The sequence below is a fragment of the Physeter macrocephalus genome, unplaced genomic scaffold, assembly GCF_002837175.3.
Source record: "Physeter macrocephalus isolate SW-GA unplaced genomic scaffold, ASM283717v5 random_40, whole genome shotgun sequence".
Taxonomy (NCBI): domain Eukaryota; kingdom Metazoa; phylum Chordata; class Mammalia; order Artiodactyla; family Physeteridae; genus Physeter; species Physeter macrocephalus.
This window is the reverse complement of record NW_021145326.1, coordinates 143,238-158,777: the sequence shown is the minus strand read 5'-3', so window position 1 is coordinate 158,777 and position 15,540 is coordinate 143,238. Positions and strand designations below refer to the sequence as shown.

At 50.1% G+C, this 15,540-nt stretch overlaps 3 protein-coding genes across 7 annotated transcripts; 2 read left to right on the top strand and 1 right to left on the bottom strand.

The window, feature by feature from the left end:
- The first annotated feature begins 312 nt into the window (after positions 1-312).
- Positions 313-4,232, top strand: EFNA1 (ephrin A1). Of its 2 annotated transcripts, XM_028483528.2 has the most exons (4): positions 339-1,658; positions 2,682-2,747; positions 2,914-2,964; positions 3,140-4,101. In XM_028483528.2, exons 1-4 carry the CDS (start codon positions 1,355-1,357, stop codon positions 3,250-3,252), a joined length of 534 nt encoding a protein of 177 aa, XP_028339329.1. In that variant the 5' UTR covers positions 339-1,354; the 3' UTR covers positions 3,253-4,101. The 2 variants fall into 2 exon arrangements, with proteins under 2 accessions (XP_054938180.1, XP_028339329.1); XM_055082205.1 differs by having other exon boundaries at positions 313-1,658; positions 2,682-2,964; positions 3,140-4,232.
- A 276-nt stretch (positions 4,233-4,508) lies between these two features.
- Positions 4,509-7,477, top strand: SLC50A1 (solute carrier family 50 member 1). 3 transcript variants are annotated; one of them, XM_007108886.4, is made up of 6 exons: positions 4,509-4,769; positions 5,537-5,614; positions 5,755-5,878; positions 6,468-6,629; positions 6,888-7,007; positions 7,089-7,477. In XM_007108886.4, the coding sequence occupies exons 2-6, from the start codon at positions 5,553-5,555 to the stop codon at positions 7,188-7,190; spliced, it is 570 nt and encodes a 189-aa protein (XP_007108948.1). In that variant the 5' UTR covers positions 4,509-4,769; positions 5,537-5,552; the 3' UTR covers positions 7,191-7,477. The 3 variants fall into 3 exon arrangements, with proteins under 3 accessions (XP_007108948.1, XP_007108949.1, XP_007108947.1); XM_007108885.4 differs by lacking the exon at positions 4,509-4,769 and adding an exon at positions 5,062-5,231; XM_007108887.4 differs by lacking the exons at positions 4,509-4,769; positions 6,468-6,629 and adding an exon at positions 5,061-5,231.
- Positions 7,478-7,914: 437 nt separating this feature from the next.
- DPM3 (dolichyl-phosphate mannosyltransferase subunit 3, regulatory) lies at positions 7,915-8,542 on the bottom strand. 2 transcript variants are annotated; one of them, XM_007108889.2, is made up of 2 exons: positions 8,449-8,542; positions 7,915-8,269 (listed from the first exon to the last, which is right to left on the bottom strand). In XM_007108889.2, exon 2 carries the CDS (start codon positions 8,262-8,264, stop codon positions 7,986-7,988), a length of 279 nt encoding a protein of 92 aa, XP_007108951.1. In that variant the 5' UTR covers positions 8,265-8,269; positions 8,449-8,542; the 3' UTR covers positions 7,915-7,985. The 2 variants fall into 2 exon arrangements, with proteins under 2 accessions (XP_007108951.1, XP_028339330.1); XM_028483529.1 differs by having other exon boundaries at positions 8,376-8,449.
- Between the last annotated feature and the right edge of the window lie 6,998 nt (positions 8,543-15,540).

The window sequence follows — 15,540 nt, the reverse complement described above, 5'->3', positions numbered from 1 at the left end:
TCTCTCTCCCTCTCTCTCTCTCTCTCTCTCTCTCTCTCTCTCTCTCTCTCTGCTCCTCCTCCCCGCCCCCCTCTCTCTCTCCCTCTCTCTCTCTCCCTCTCTCTCTCTCTCTCTCTCTCTCTCTCTCTCTCTCTTCCCCAGCGTGGGGGAGGGGTCTTGGTAGGCCTAGCTGGAGCACTGGCATGCTCCTGCAGAGCCAGGCCTCTTAAGGGTCATGCTGACTGGGCAGTGGGTGCCCACCTCAGAGGCCTCTTGGCCTAACCCCTGCCCCTCTCCCCACCACCCATGCCCCTGGCTTTGGTTTGAAGCAAGTTGGCAGCCAACTCTGCTGAGTCTCTAGCTGGCAGTGCTTGGTGGAATTCAGAGAAGCTGACCGGCTTGCAGAGGGAGGTGGGGAGGCACTTTTTCCCCTACTAGGACCCCGCCTAGACTGGAGCCAGGTGTCTAGAGCTGCGGGGGAGGGGTCGGTGGGCAGTCCGGCTGGAGCCTTTGGAGCCTGGGGGGAATGGGCTGGGGGAGGTGAGCTGGCTCCATCTTGGGAAGAGGGAGGGGAGAGGCCTTCTCAGATCTGAGAACTCCAGCATTTCTGGAGCTCATTTCACAAGAGGTGAAAGTATGGCTTTTGGAGATAAAGGGACAGAGAGGTTTTGGGGTGCTTTGAGAGAAGTGGACAAGGAGAGCTGAGCATAGATTTGAGTAGCTAGAAGGGGAGATTTGAGGGGACTGGATGAATTGATTAAAGCAATTTAACTCAAAAGGACTGGACATTATCTGTGGGCATGGATGTCCTGGGTGTTGGGGGAAAAGTGAAGTTGAACAATGTGAGATATACTCAGTGGGTCAAGGGGAAAAAATGAGAGGAGTAAGAGAAGTGAAGACAGATTGTTGGACACCGAGTACTAGCATGGGAAAGAGAAAGGGTTATGTGGATCTTGATTATAGAATGGGCCAGTAGGGTCTCAGATTGAGGTCTAATAGCAGTTAAAGGAGCAAATGGTAGAATAGAGTTGCGGAAATATTTATAGGTAGAAGAGTGAGCAGAGGAAATATTTAGAAGCCCACCTTTGGGTAAATATCAGGAAGGTTATGGGAAGTGCCTTGGTACCTGAAAGATACTAAGTGGATGCTATTTAGAGGATTAGTGGCAGACGATGGTGGCGGGAATGTTTGGAGATGGTGGAAAGATATTTAAGAGATCAAGATCAGTAAATTAAATACTGGAAGTTGAGATTTTAAAAAAATCTTTGGTGGGGGTGGTGGTCCAGTATGAAATGTGAGGGGTCATGTAAACATTTGGAAGCTCAAGGCTCTGGCCTGGCTTCTGAGTGACCACCTGCTTTCTCTACCTCTGCGCATGCCCAGGTTTCGGAATGAGGACTACACAGTACATGTGCAGTTAAATGACTACCTGGACATCATCTGTCCTCATTATGAGGATGACTCTGTGGCAGATGCTGCCATGGAGCGGTACACACTGTACCTGGTGGAGCGTGAGCAGTACCAACTGTGCCAACCCCAATCCAAGGACCAGGTCCGCTGGCAGTGCAACCAGCCCAGTGCCAGGCATGGCCCAGAGAAGCTGTCTGAGAAGTTCCAGCGCTTCACACCCTTTACCCTGGGCAAGGAGTTCAAAGAGGGACACAGCTACTACTACATCTGTGAGTGCCCGGGAGGCATGCACACAGGTGCACACACTGGGGGATGCACCTGGCATGATGTACATGCTTCGGTACATGCTTAGTGGAAAGGCAAGCAGCAGACGGCCCCTTCCAATCCTGAAGTCTGTTTTCGCTCATTCCCATTACAAATGTGGAGTGAGCTTCTACTGTGTCCTGGGCACTCTGCTTGGCACTATAGGCACAGAGATAAATAAAACATTACAGAGTCCCTGTCCTCCAGGAACCTGGAAAGGGACATACATAGATCAACAGACCATTAGAACAGGGTCATATGGTAGATATGAGCTCAGGGGCCCTGCGGAAATGACTTGAGTACCTGCTAGTCTGGGGTGGGGGGGCACCTCAGAGAAAGCTTCCTGGGGAAGATGACCCAAGAGTTTAGGACAGACAGAGGAGCTGGCCAAACAAGGGGACATGTGCAAAGAGAGCATGACATCTTCGGGGAACTTCATATGGTTCAGACTGACTGGAGCAGGAGGGACACTTGGAAGTGGGGAGATAGAAGCTTGGAGAAGTAGACAGGGTAGAGCATGGGGGCCTAAGAAGTGCTAAGGAGTTTGGACTTTATCCTGAGGGCAGTGGAGAGCCACTGGTGGATTTTACAAGTTGTGAGATCAACTTTGTATAGAATGAATCCAGGCCTCACCCTGTCAGTGGGGCTTAGGCAGGGCGAGGACAAAGTGGCCGGGTAAGGGGAACATATTGTGCAGGTTGCCCCAACATCAGGCTGGGAGGAGTGGAGGATGGGCTGTAGGGAGGGGACAGTGTCTATGTTCTTTTTACCACCACCTCCAAAGTCAGGGGTTATTCCCAAGAATGGGAGCTTGGACTGAACTTGGGGCAGAAAGTGGGCAAAAACTAAGGAAGGTGAGAATCAAAGATTAGAGGGAAGAGAGGGATTAAAATGAGTAGGGACTGAGAAAGCAGGGTCAGAGGCATTTACGCTTATATTTTCTTCCAAAAAAGTTTCCTTCCTTATCACTCTCTGGATTTATTTTGTAGCCAAACCCATCCACTACCAGGAAGACCAGTGCTTGAGGTTGAAGGTGAACGTCAATGGCAAAATCAGTGAGTGTCACAGCCTTGTGGGCCTCCTTGCTGCATCCCTATGCTGGGCCTGGTCTAGTGATCTGGGATGGTTGGGAAGTCCCACTGCCTGGCCCACCCAGCATTCCCACCCCTCTGCCTCCTTGGTGTACCAAGTACCTGGCCTAAGACCACCCTTATCTTTCAGCTCACAGTCCTCAGGCCCATGCCAATGCACAGGAGAAGAGACTTCCAGCAGGTAGGTGGCTGGAGCAAACTGGGCCTGGGGCACAATAGGGGGTCTGCTTGAAGAGGTTGGGTACAGGAGGTGGCTCTTTTGCCAGGCAGGGGCAGGGGAAACCTCGCTGGGCTGAGGGCCAGTGCCAAATAGGGGGGCCGCTCACCTTGGGGGCCTCTGCCCTCTCACCTTGCAGACGACCCAGAGGTGCAGGTTCTACATAGCATTGGTCACAGTGCCGCCCCCCGCCTCTTCCCACTCGCCTGGGCTGTGCTGCTCCTGCCATTCCTGCTGCTGCAAACCCCATGAAGGTGTATGCCGCATACACTGTAAGAACTGGAACTGGGCTGAGGGGGCAGGGCGGGCTTCCCTCACCTGCCTGGGGCCCCTCCCAAAGCCCTAGTCCTGGGAACCACTCCTACCACATGCACAAGCTGCCACCCAGCAGCCTCAAAACGGGTCAGTATTAAAGCTTTCAACCCAAAGGAGGTCAGCAAGCCTGACAGTGCCATCCTCGCCTCCACCTCAGAGGGATGGACAAAGAAGTGGAGACAGTCCTTTCCCCTCCATTCCTGCCCTTAAGCCAAAGAAACGAGCTGTGTGGACATGGCCTCTTAAGAAGGGCACTGTGGGAGCCGAGCTGAAAGGAGCTTGGGCTTACATGGATGGACACTGAGCTTGGCAAAGATGTCCCTCCCAGAGAGAGCCAGGATGGCTCTGAAGGAAAAGCAAGAGACAGTTTTCTGCTTGGGAGCCAGGGACAGGAGAGGCAGCATGCTTGGGCTGACCCAGCATCTCCCCCAAGACTTTCCTCTGTGGAGGTGCCACGGAGAGGACTGTAGCCAGGCACTACATCCTCTCCCACCCTGGGGCATCACTCCACAGAGCTGCGCCAGCAGGGGGGCTGTGCCAACCTGTTCTTAGAGTGTAGCTGTAAGGGCAGTGCCCATGTGCACAGAGTCTGTGCCTAGACTGACTGTAGGCTGAAGGGCAGGGCCCACGAGTACAGAATCTGTATATGAATTAGATGTGTGTCTGCTGATTTCTACAACTGGAGTTTTTTTATACAATGTTCTTTGTCTCAAAATAAAGCAATGTGTTTGGTTTTTTGGACATGCTTTTCTGCCCTTCCATCCTAATTTAAGACCATTGAGTCCCTGCTGCTGCTAGGCTCTGTGCTATGTCGGTAGCAATTGGGTTTGAGTTTTTTCCCCTCTCTCTGAAAAGAATACATGCCCCTCACCAGCCCACAAGGGTGGGGTGTTTCCTCCTCTGAGGGTTGTCCAGGACAGGGGTGCTCCCCACATCAGTCTCTCGGGTTCTAGGCTGCACCCCACTCTGGAAGTTCATCCTGTCCAACCTCCGCCCCACTCGCACCCTCTCAGCGCTGGGCTTTGGCGTACTGTTCAGGTACTCAGGCTCTTGGGTGAGTCACGGCAGCAGCTCGGAACGCCTGCCAGCTGAGGCATGCGGCTCGCCCCACAGCCGCACCAGCAGAGATGTGTGGGAAGCTGGGAGGGAAAGTTCCCGGCAGCAAGTTGGTTGGACTAGGGGGGGTCGGTGATATACGTTTGTCCAGTGGATTGGCCAAGTCACGGAAAGCCGGCAGTGTGGCTGAAGGGGGAGGGCATCTCACAAAGACTTGGTGATTCCTGGCAGTCCCTGTTACTTAGGGAAGAGACCGGAAAGAGGCTTCAGCAAACAGCGAAAAATCTCCCAATCCCTGGGCAACTTAAGTTCTGAGCTCCGGCCCTCCGTGAAAGCGTGTTAAAGTCCGCGTAGCAAGCTTTTGAGTTCTACCACGTAGGCTCGCGGCCTGTGGGAAAGTGAGTTGAGGCTGGGGGTCCGGGTGATCTAAGGAGTAAGCAGAGAGTGTGGAGCGGCCGATGCCGGGGACAAATCCGCGGAGCCTTAGGAAGGAGACCTGCCAGAAAACCGAGAGCAACGGGAAGACAAGCAACCCTGCGAGCCGACAGCAGGCTTGCGAGGTCGAGACAGGCCCTCGGAGGGGCGGGGCCTGAGCTCCTGCTAGACGTTCTAGGGGTGGGCCGGGTTCCGGTTCAGTTTCCGGGGGGACGGCCGAGCGCGCAGGGGCGGAGCCGGGGGCGCAAAGGGGCGGGGCTCCGGCGTCGCGGGCTCCGGCGTCGCGGTCTCCGGTTCCTGCTAGCTGGCCGCAGGCGCCGAGCTCGGGATCCGACTCGGGGAGGGATGGAGGCGGGCGGATTGGCCGACTCGCTTCTTTCCGGAGCTTGCGTGCTCTTCACTCTCGGCATGTTCTCCACCGGCCTGTGAGAGCGCGGACGGGCTGGGCTGGGGCAGGACCAGGAAGTCAGGAAAGGAGAGAGGGGACAGAGACGTGGCCTCAGCCCCAGGCTGCATCTGGAACCTAGGGTCAAAGTGGAATCGGGTCGAGAGGGCCGGGGTACAAGGGCAAGGCTGGTCACTTTACCTGAGGGAGAAGGCCAGGGTGCTGAGGGTAGGGCCGGGGTCTGCAGTTGTCCAGAAAGGATGACAGGCATCGGGGATTTCGACGCCCCAGCAGCCTGGTTCTCCCTTTCGACCTCTCCCCCCTGCCTTCGGGTCCCCGTTACAGCTCGGACCTCAAGCACATGCGGATGACCCGGAGCGTGGACAGTGTCCAGTTCCTGCCCTTTCTCACCACGGATGTCAAGTGAGAGGGGCGATGCCTGCGGCGGGAAAGGCTGTCTGAGGGAGGTTGGGGAGGGGTGAGGAGGAATGTGGACGAGGCCCCTCGGGCCCCCTGCTCACACTCAACCCCGCGGGCGAATGTCCCTCCCCTCCACCCTGCAGCAACCTGAGCTGGCTGAGTTATGGGGCCCTGAAGGGAAACTGGACGCTAATCGTCGTCAACGCCGTGGGTGCTGTGCTTCAGACCCTGTATATCTTGGTGTATCTGTACTACTGCCATCGGAAGGTAGAGCCCCTTCCTCTGCTGCATGCCCTGCCCTGCCTTGCTGGCAGGGCAAACACTGTTTCCTAGAAGACTATAACAGGCTGGCACTGCCAACTTTTCCTGGAAGACCCCTCCAGCCTTGCAGTCCTCCTTCTGCCATGAAGCCAGCCTTCTGAGACTCACATATTGTCCCCCATTCTGGCAAAGCTGGTAGCTCTGCCTAGCCTGATGGTGCCTTGCTGCCCAACAAACTGAGTGGAAAGGGATTTTGTCTCCATACTTGCTTCAAAGTCAGTGCCAGTGGCTGAGAGTGAGATGATCCGCTCTGCTTTCCCATTCACACAAGCATTAAGCTCCTAGTCTGTGTAGCAAGCTCACCAAAAAAAAGATACCTTTCCCTCTCCTAGAAACCTCCAGGGTTATACGTGGATCAGACATGTGCTCAAGTCACTGGTGGGAAAGAGGATGTGACAAGTGCAATACTGGAGGCTTGGGCAAAGGTTGGCTCCCCAACTGGAGCATGGGAGAGGGCAGGATGAATTAATTCCAGCAGCAGAGTCAGAGAGGGCTCCTGGTACATCCAGAAGTAAGGCTACTCTCTCCTCTGCAGCATGCTGTGCTCCTTCAGACTGCAACCCTGCTGGGGGTCCTTGTCCTGGGTTTTGGCTACTTTTGGCTCCTGGTGCCCGACACTGAGACCCGGCTTCAGCAGCTGGGCCTCTTCTGCAGTGTCTTCACCATCAGTATGTACCTCTCACCACTAGCTGACTTGGTGAGTGGGGGTGTCCAGGGAGGAAAGGAAGATAAGTCTCCCATAGCCAGAGACTGTAGCTTATACTCCAGAGGAAGGAAAGACCCAAATCCTGGAAGGAGACGGGGCAGTAGAGTTGGGTGAGTTGGGGGCAGGAGGGAAAGGTTGGGTAACAGAAGATCAGGGAGGACGTTTGACTTTTCTTCTGAGGAAATTCTTAGGCAAGGTGGGAGATTTCCTATGTGCCTTGCTAGGAGTGTCTTTCATCCTTTCCCACAGGCCAAGGTCATTCGTACTAAATCGACCCAACGTCTCTCCTTTTCACTCACCATTGCCACCCTCCTCACCTCTGCCTCCTGGACGTTCTATGGGTTTCGACTAAAAGATCCCTACATTGTGGTAAGCAGAACAGGGGCGGGGTGACAAGTGTACGAGGTGGAAAATCAGCTCCTCTCCTCATAGCAGCCCTTGTGATTTCAGGTGCCCAACTTTCCAGGAATCCTCACCAGCTTCATTCGCTTCTGGCTTTTCTGGAAGTACCCCCAGGAGCAAGACAGGAACTATCAACTTCTACAAACCTGAAGGAGTTCACCTGACCACTGGGCACCTTAATGCCAACTTACTACCAAAGAAACCTTGTTTCAGCTCTTCCTGCTGGTCACCTCCACTGGTGAAGTGCATTGTGGTAAAGGAAAAGAACTGCTTTGAGAATCCAGGGACTAAAGAAAGGGCTTTATTTAGAAGACTGGATGGAATCTGGGAGATGAATCGCTTTTATTTTTTTTCAAGATTTTATTTTTTAATTTTGGAGGTCCGGATGAAATCTTTAGAATGTGCCTTAAAATAAACTGTTCCCTACCCCTTGCCCATCAAGGCTCGTTCTCTGTTCAGGGATAGTCAACCTGCCTGGTTTGGTGAAGGGTAGAGGGGAACTGTCTGATCCACAGTTACTCTTGGGCTGGTAGGGTTGGCTCAGAAAAGGTATCTGAAAGAACCAAGAAGTTGTAAAGACGTAGCAAGGCCTTAAAAAGAACAGAGCTTGGATGTTATGAAGAAGAATAGGCGTCAAGAAGTCCTTCCTAACAGGGCTAAAAACACCAGGAAAATGAAATGACTTTTCCATTCTGAGAGATCTTGAGAAGGGCGTCTTTGCCTCCTTCGGAGCAAATAGGAGGAAGTACCAGCAGAATGCAAAGATAAAGGCTGAGAGAGCCTCAGGAAGGTGGCTCTTCTACCTCTCACTTCTCAACAGCTGGTACACAGAATCCCCAATTCCCATCATCCATACTCCATACTCAAACCAAAGTTAGAAAATAAACTGGCGCTTTAATGGGGGAGGGGAGAGCAGGCCGTCCGTGCGGGAATCAGGTTAGGGTGTCAGAAGCGCATCCCCCTGCGGGCCAAGTCGGCTCGGGCCTCCTGGATCTGGCCCTGCAGCTCGCGGGCGGCGTCCTCGCAGTCGTGAAAAGTGGCCACGCGATAGCCCACAGTACCCAGTGCATAGCAGCCGGCGGACACCAGCAAGTAGGCGGGCAGGGACCACAGGACCTCCCGGCAAGACGAGGGCAGCTCCAGGCCCAGGGCTCCCATGGTCAAAGCAGCCCAGGTGGAGCCCAGGAGCGCCAGCCCCCACAGCCACTGCGCTAATTTCGTCATGGTCACTGCGGGAAGAGGAAGCAGAGCTCAAGGTCCCTGACACCCCGCTACCCGCTCTTCATTTGAAACCCATTCCCTGTCCTTCTACCTCACCCCTCCGTACCACCTAACCTCAGGGCCGCTCCACCGTCGCTCCCGCCCTCCGGCCTCTGCTCTCAATCCTCAGCCCTCCTCCTACACTTACCTCCCAGCCCAGCGTCTTCCCTGCGCCGCACAGCTCCGACGTCAGCGTCCGGAATCCTCCACGGCTCGTGCTCCGCCGCCGCGAGGCCTTCTGGGAGTTGTAGTCCTCGAGCGGCGCCGGGCAGGCTCGTGGCCGCGGTCTTGACCTAGGCTGTGCTTAGCCGCCTCCGGTCCTGCAGCCGCGACCTGGGCCCAGAGGGCTTTCGGTGATGCTTCCCTCCCTCGAGACCCCGCTCCAAGCTGGCGTGGGGCTTGTAGACAGCCTGAGGACACCCTTAAGCCTTGCGACAAGATGGGAATGTAATATCGTTCCTCTTAAACTCACTTCTCCTGCACAAAAATTCCACTCATTCATTCATTCATTTATTCACTTACTTATTCTTTTATTCATTCATTCAGTGGAACGTTTCTTGAGCGTCACGACAGACTTTGGAGAAATAGAGATGTCAAGACACGGACCCTTCTGAGGTGGAAGGAGGAAAGCAGGAGTCAGGATAGCAGATGCATTGACAACTAACAGGTGCCCTGAGATAGGTGTCCTGAGATAGGTGTTAGAACAGAGGTTGTCATATTTTAAAAGAGAAACTCAGAGGGGCAACCAGTAAGACTTGGAGCCGGAAGAAGTGCTTCAGGAGGGGGTCTTTAAGGGAAAAAAACTGTGGGGACAGAGGAATCACATGATGTGTTTAAGGTATTAAGAGAAGGTGTATACGTCTTTCAGAATTTGGGGGATGAATTCATGATAGGTATATAGAAAACCGAGTGAAAGAAAAGGTCAGGCAATTATCAACTTCAGGGAAAACAGAGTTATAAAAGAAAGGAAGGAGAATTATAAAAGCCTGTCTGATAAAGACCACTAAGAACATAACTGTAGTTGGATAGTTAGGTTTATTCACTTGCTGCTGCAAGAGAGAGCACACACTAGAGGAAGTGGAGCCGCTCATCAAACAAAGGAAAAAGCCAGGTCATTACAGGATATGGGAAATGGTTGAGTTCAGGTGATATTTAAATGAAGCAGTATTTTGACAGGTTCAAGGTAAGCACAGATGTAAGTGAAGGAGTTAACAACAGCCTGGAATGAGAAGTGAACTGAGAATCCACTTGGAAACTACAAAGTTAACTAATTTTAGATAATTATGTAATAGATAACTACATAATTAAGATAATTGTACAATGTTATGTCCAAAACCCCAATATCTGAAGCTTTGCACCTAGGTTGGAAATCGAGGCTGCTTCTCTATATCAAAGTAATCAACATGCGTTAAACCTCCAGCAACAGTGGGATATTCCATTCTCACTGCTTGATTTCAAACAGAAAATTTGTGACTGTATGATTTTAGAGAACGAAGTTTCTCAGCCCCATGTCCCTGATGTTAATTAATAAAACCAGTTTTTACAGATTCACAGAGTCTTAGCACAAACACTACATAACTCAGCTGTGTAGAATATTTTCACAGCCATAATAATGTAAACACTAAGTGTTGAATTAACTAAAATTTGGAATATATTTGAATTGAGAGGGTGGGGGAGGGGAGTATATGGGGAGAGGATTAGAGAGAACTATATCCTCATTTTCCATGGCAGGCAGTCAACTGATTATATCTAAAATAGAAAAAAAAAAAAAAAAAGAAAGAATAATATGAACATGTTATTTAGAAATATTGGGAATTCCTAGTGGTCCAGTGGTCAGGACTCAGCGCTTTCACTGCTGTGGCCCAGGTTCAATCCCTGGTTGGGGAACTAAGATCCCAGAAGCTGTGCAGCACTGCCCAAAACAAAAACAAACAAACAAAAAATATATAGAGGTAAGTACCCAAAAAAGCAGCCAAGAAACTTGAGAGTGGTTTATGGAGGAGTGTATGTGTAGGGAGGGGGTAGGAGAATGGAGCAGGGGACTGTTATTTTTCATTGAATGCCTTATAGAACTAGTTGGCCTTTTAAACTATGCAAATTCCTTTGTTAAAGTAAAAATTAAGGCAAAATTAAAATATTTTTAGAAACCTGCTATATGAGCTTCAAAGGCCCACCTCCACTCCCTTCCCCAAAATCCTACTGGTTACCCACTCAAGACCTCACTAGTCACAGCGACTTTCAACACAGTTCAGGGGCCAGGCATCAGCCTTGCAGATCCAGAAATTCTATCTTATTCACCCACAATAGATGTGGCCCTGAAAGATTGCCACTCCCCAGAAAATTTTGGGGGGAAAGATAACGAGAAGGGGCTTGCCCTGCAACACATAAAGACAGAAAATAAATTATAGTGTCATAATAATCAGCAGAAGATTAAACATTCATCGAGGGGCTATTATGTGTCATGCCTTTTGCGACACTGCATGTTTGATTTTCACAACAGGCTGCAGTAGGTACTTTTATATCCCCATGTATGAATGAGGAAAACAAAGCGGAGAGAAGGTAAAAGGTAAGTAACTTGCCCGAGGTCATGCAGGGTAGTAAGTAGCAGACTGTCCCATCTGACTCAAAGCTGTATACTTAGTAATTTCACCTTTCTGGGTTACTGGTATAGGAATGGGCAGATAGGGATCGTCATAGCAGCTGACATTCATTGATTGATGACTCTGTGCCAGGCACTGTAATGAGTACTTTATGTGCATAACCTCATTCAATCTTTACAGCCACCATATGAAGTAGGTGCTATTATTATCTCCATTTCACAAATGAAGAAACAGGTACGCCCCAGATAGTCAGTCTAGACTGCAGAGGCTGCAAACTTTGCCACTAAGGTATAGCATCTCCCTACCTAGATCAATGGAACAGAATAAAAAGTGAAGAAATAGATCAAACGTACACCATTGCAGCATATGATAGAGATGGCATCTCCAGTGAGGAAAGATGGATTATTTGAAAAACATTTGCAACAAGTGTACCATTTGAAAAAGTAAATTATGTTATATTTCAACCTCACATCTTATACTAAAATAAATTCCCAGTGCATTAAACAAAACTTCATGTGAAAAGTGAAACCCTAAATATGCCACAAGAAAATGTGGGTACATACTTCTCTAATGTTCAGCTCAAGCATCACGTCCTCCAAGCAGCCTTCCTGGGCCTTGACCCTGTCTTGCAGGGTTGGACACCATCTTCCTCCTCTGAGCTCCCACAGGCTCTCTTTTAGAGATGGCACTTACCATGTTGAGCTGTAGGTGTTTTGTTTCCCTGCTTGGGCCACCCAGGACCATTGTAACTCCAGGACCAAGCACAGCGTGGGAAACCCAGAGAGCTTCTATAAATGTAAGATGAGGGGCAGAAGGAAGGACAGGTTAGCATTTGATGGTCTCCAGGGAAACTGACCCAGCTGTCCTGCTCCCAGGAAATATAACTACTCCAGAGACTCCCATCTACTGGACACAGGGTCTTTGGCTTTGGATAGCATTGGACGAAAGCCAGCAGATTCTTATGGTCCAACTCCTTTCTCTTCAACCTTTTTACAGACCGTTACCCTTCTGCAGCTACAGCAGGCCACAAGTACACATGATTATAGCAGGGTATGAAAGGCAGTACAGCTTGGGGGTTAAAAGTTTGGGCTTTTAGAGCCCCAGATGTCCTGAGGTTGGGTCCTGCCTCTTTCCTTTACTTAGCTATGTGACCTTGGGCAAGTAACTTAACCTCTCTGAGCTTGTTTTCTCACGTTTGTTGGAGTTTTCTCCTCTGGCAAGCTTTTTTGTTTGTTTTTTTTTGGCTGTGTTGGGTCTTTGTTGCTGTGCACAGGCTTTTTCTAGTTGCATCGAGCGGGGGCTACTCTTCGCTGCGGTGCATGGGCTTCTCATTGCGGTGCCTTCTCTTGTGGAGCACCGGCTCTAGGCGCGCGGTGGCTCGTGGGCTTAGTTGCTCCGCGGCATGTGGGATCTTCCTGGACCAGGACTTGAACCTGTGTCCCCTGCATTGGCAGGCGGATTCTTAACCACTGTGCGCCACCAGGGAAGTCCCACCTTTGGCAAGCTTTGGTTTCAGTGAGAGACAAATTCCAAATCTGGAGCCCTCTATTTATTTATTTATTTTATTTATTTATTGGCCGCACCTCACAGCTTGCAGGATCTTAGTTCTCCGACCAGGGGTTGAGCCCAGGCCCTCGGCAGTGAGCGCACAGAGTCCTAACCACTAGACAACCAGGAAATTCCCGTGGAGCCCTTATTCTAAAGTGCACTAAAGATGGGAGAATATGCAAAATTATATACAACACAGAGGAAGGGATTGACTGTTTCAGGGAAGGCATGAGTCTCTATCAAATAGGCCCTAAAGCCCAAGGTGATACTGGAAAGATGAGTAAGAGAATTCAGGTGGTGGTTGAGGGCGGAGCTTGCAAAGCCAAGGGAAAGCCTGAACAAAGGTAGGGAGGCTTGAGAGTTCATTGTGAGTAACCCTCTGTGTCTGTCTCTGGCACAAAGACTGCTTCATGGCGGAGTGGCAGGAGGTGAGGCTGGAAAGGCCAGCCAGGGTCAGGCTACCTAAGAAAGACCCCTTAAAAGTATTTGTGTTAATACTGTATGCTAACAATATATGTGGAACCTAGAAAAATGGTACAGATGAGCCAGTTTGCAGGGCATAAATAGAGACACAGATGTAGAGAACAAACGTATGGACATCAAGAGGGGAAAGTGGTGGTGGTGGGGTGGTGGTGGGATGAACTGGGAGATTGGGATTGACATATATACACTAATGTGTATAAAATAGATAACTAATAAGAACCTGCTGTATAAAAAATAAATAAAATAAAATTCAAAAATTCAAAAAAAAAGATTACCTAATAAAATAAAGGACAAAATTATAAAGTAAATGGTAAGAAATTTGGGAAAATAAATTTGCAACAATAAAAAAATACTGTATGCTAACACATATATATGGAATCTACAAAAAAAATGGTTCTAAAGAACCTAGGGGCAGGACAGGAATAAAGATGCAGACGTAGAGAATGGACTTGAGGACACGGAGAGGGGGAAGGGTAAGCTGGGACGAAGTGAGAGAGTGGCATGGACATATATACACTACCAAATGTAAAATAGATAGCTAGTGGGAAGCAGCCGCATAGCACAGGGAGATCAGCTTGGTGCTTTGTGACCACCTAAGGGGGTGGGATAGGGAGGGGGGGAGGGAGACGCAAGAGGGAGGGGATATCGGGATATATGTATACGTATAGGTGACTCACTTTGTTATACGGCAGAAACTAACACACCACTGTAAAGCAATTATGCTCCAATAAAGATGTTAAAAAAAACAGTATTTGTGTTGGGTTTGGTCCCTCAGGTCAGCATCTTCCCCCCTTAGAGAAGTGGGAGGTCCCCATGTGTGCCTGTGTGTGTCCTGTCACGCAGCAGGTGCCATGGTGATTATTGGGTCCTTGAGGAAGGTTCCAGGTGATTAGATTGTGTTGATTCTATCAGCATCCTCAGGGCACCCACAGCTCCTTTGGGGTGACAGGACAGACAGACATGTGATCCACAAAAACACATACAGACAAAATCACAGCCGGGCTTTCAGGAGAAATAGTGCATCAGAGATTGTGCTGCTGATTGGAGAAGGGTCTGGGTGAATCAGGTGAACTAGAGGAGACCAAGATGGGAAAAGATGATAGTCTGAGGGAGGAGGGATCCAGGAACAGGGCTGGTGGCTGACAAACATTTGGCTGATTCTGAGGATTCAGCAGTTTGGAGTTGATGCAGGCTGGAAGTTGAGTTTTAGCAAAGAGCTCAAAGTATGACAATGGTGTGTGGCTAGTGGGGTTCTTGGTTCTCTTAACAAACATGTATTTAGCACCTACTATACTATATGTCTAGCAGTATTCTAATGACCAAAACAGACAAAATCTCTGCCTTCAATGAAGCTTGCAATGAAAACAAACCGCTTCAATGAAATGGTACGAGACAGACAGGAAACAAACAAATATTTAATATCTCAAGTAGTGAGAAGTACTGTGAAGAAAAATATAGCTAGGTGAGGGGCTAAAGGGTGACACTGTACTATGTGATATAGCATGGTCAGAAGGGCGTCTCTGAGAGGGAGATATTTGCATGGAAACTTGAATGAGGTGAAGGACACAGAAGTGTAGATAACTGCTGGATGGCTGTTCCAGGCAGTGGGAACAGCATGTGCAAAGGCCATGAGGTGGCACAGCGGACACATGGAAGCCAGGAGTGGGATGGAGTAGCATGGGGAAGAGTGTGAGGAGATGAAGTCAGGGGTGGCAGGGATCAGATGCTGTGTTGTAACCATGCTGGTTAAGCATCAAGGCAAATACCAATGGATCTGGATTTCAACTCCAGCCTTGCCTTCCCTTATAATCTTCTTTCTCTTTCTTTTTTTCTTTCTTGCTTTATTTATTTTTGGCTGCGTTGGGTCTTCGTTGCTACACGTGGGCTTTCTCTAGTTGCGGCGAGCAGGGGCTACTCTTTGTTGTGGTGTGCGGGTTTCTCATCGTGGAGGCTTCTCTTGTTGCAGAGCACAGGCTCCAGGCACGCGGGCTTCAGTAGTTGTGTCACGCAGGCTCAGTAGTTGTGGCTCGCGGGCTCTAGAGCGCAGACTCAGTAGTTGTAGCACACGGGCTTAGCTGCTCCACGGCATGTGGGATCTTCCCAGACCAGGGATCCAACCCATGTCCCCTGCATTGGCAGGCGGATTCTTAACGACTGCGCCACCAGGGCAGTCCTTCCTTATAATCTTGAGCAGGTTGTTTTAACCTCTCTTTCATTTTACCCCATTTCATTTCACTAAAACAGATGTATTAGTCAGGGTTCTCCAGAGAACCGGAACCAATAGGAGATATATCCGTGAAATTTAAGGTCTTGTCTCATGAAGTTGTAGAGGCTGGCAAACCCAATATCTGCAGGGTCTCACTCTGTCTTGACTTCCTCCTGACTGGGGCTGGGAACAGTGGGCAGAGGGCCAGGTCCCAGCCCACATGAGCATAGACCAGTGAGAGAATCCAGCAGGCCAGAGCCAACGTTGCTGTTCAAGTCCACAGGCTATCTGCCACTGAATTCCCTCCTTCTCTGGGGAGGTCAGTCTTTTGTTCTATGTAGTCCTCCAGTGGATTGGATGAGGCCCACCCACATTATGGAGGGCAATCTGCTTTACTCCTATT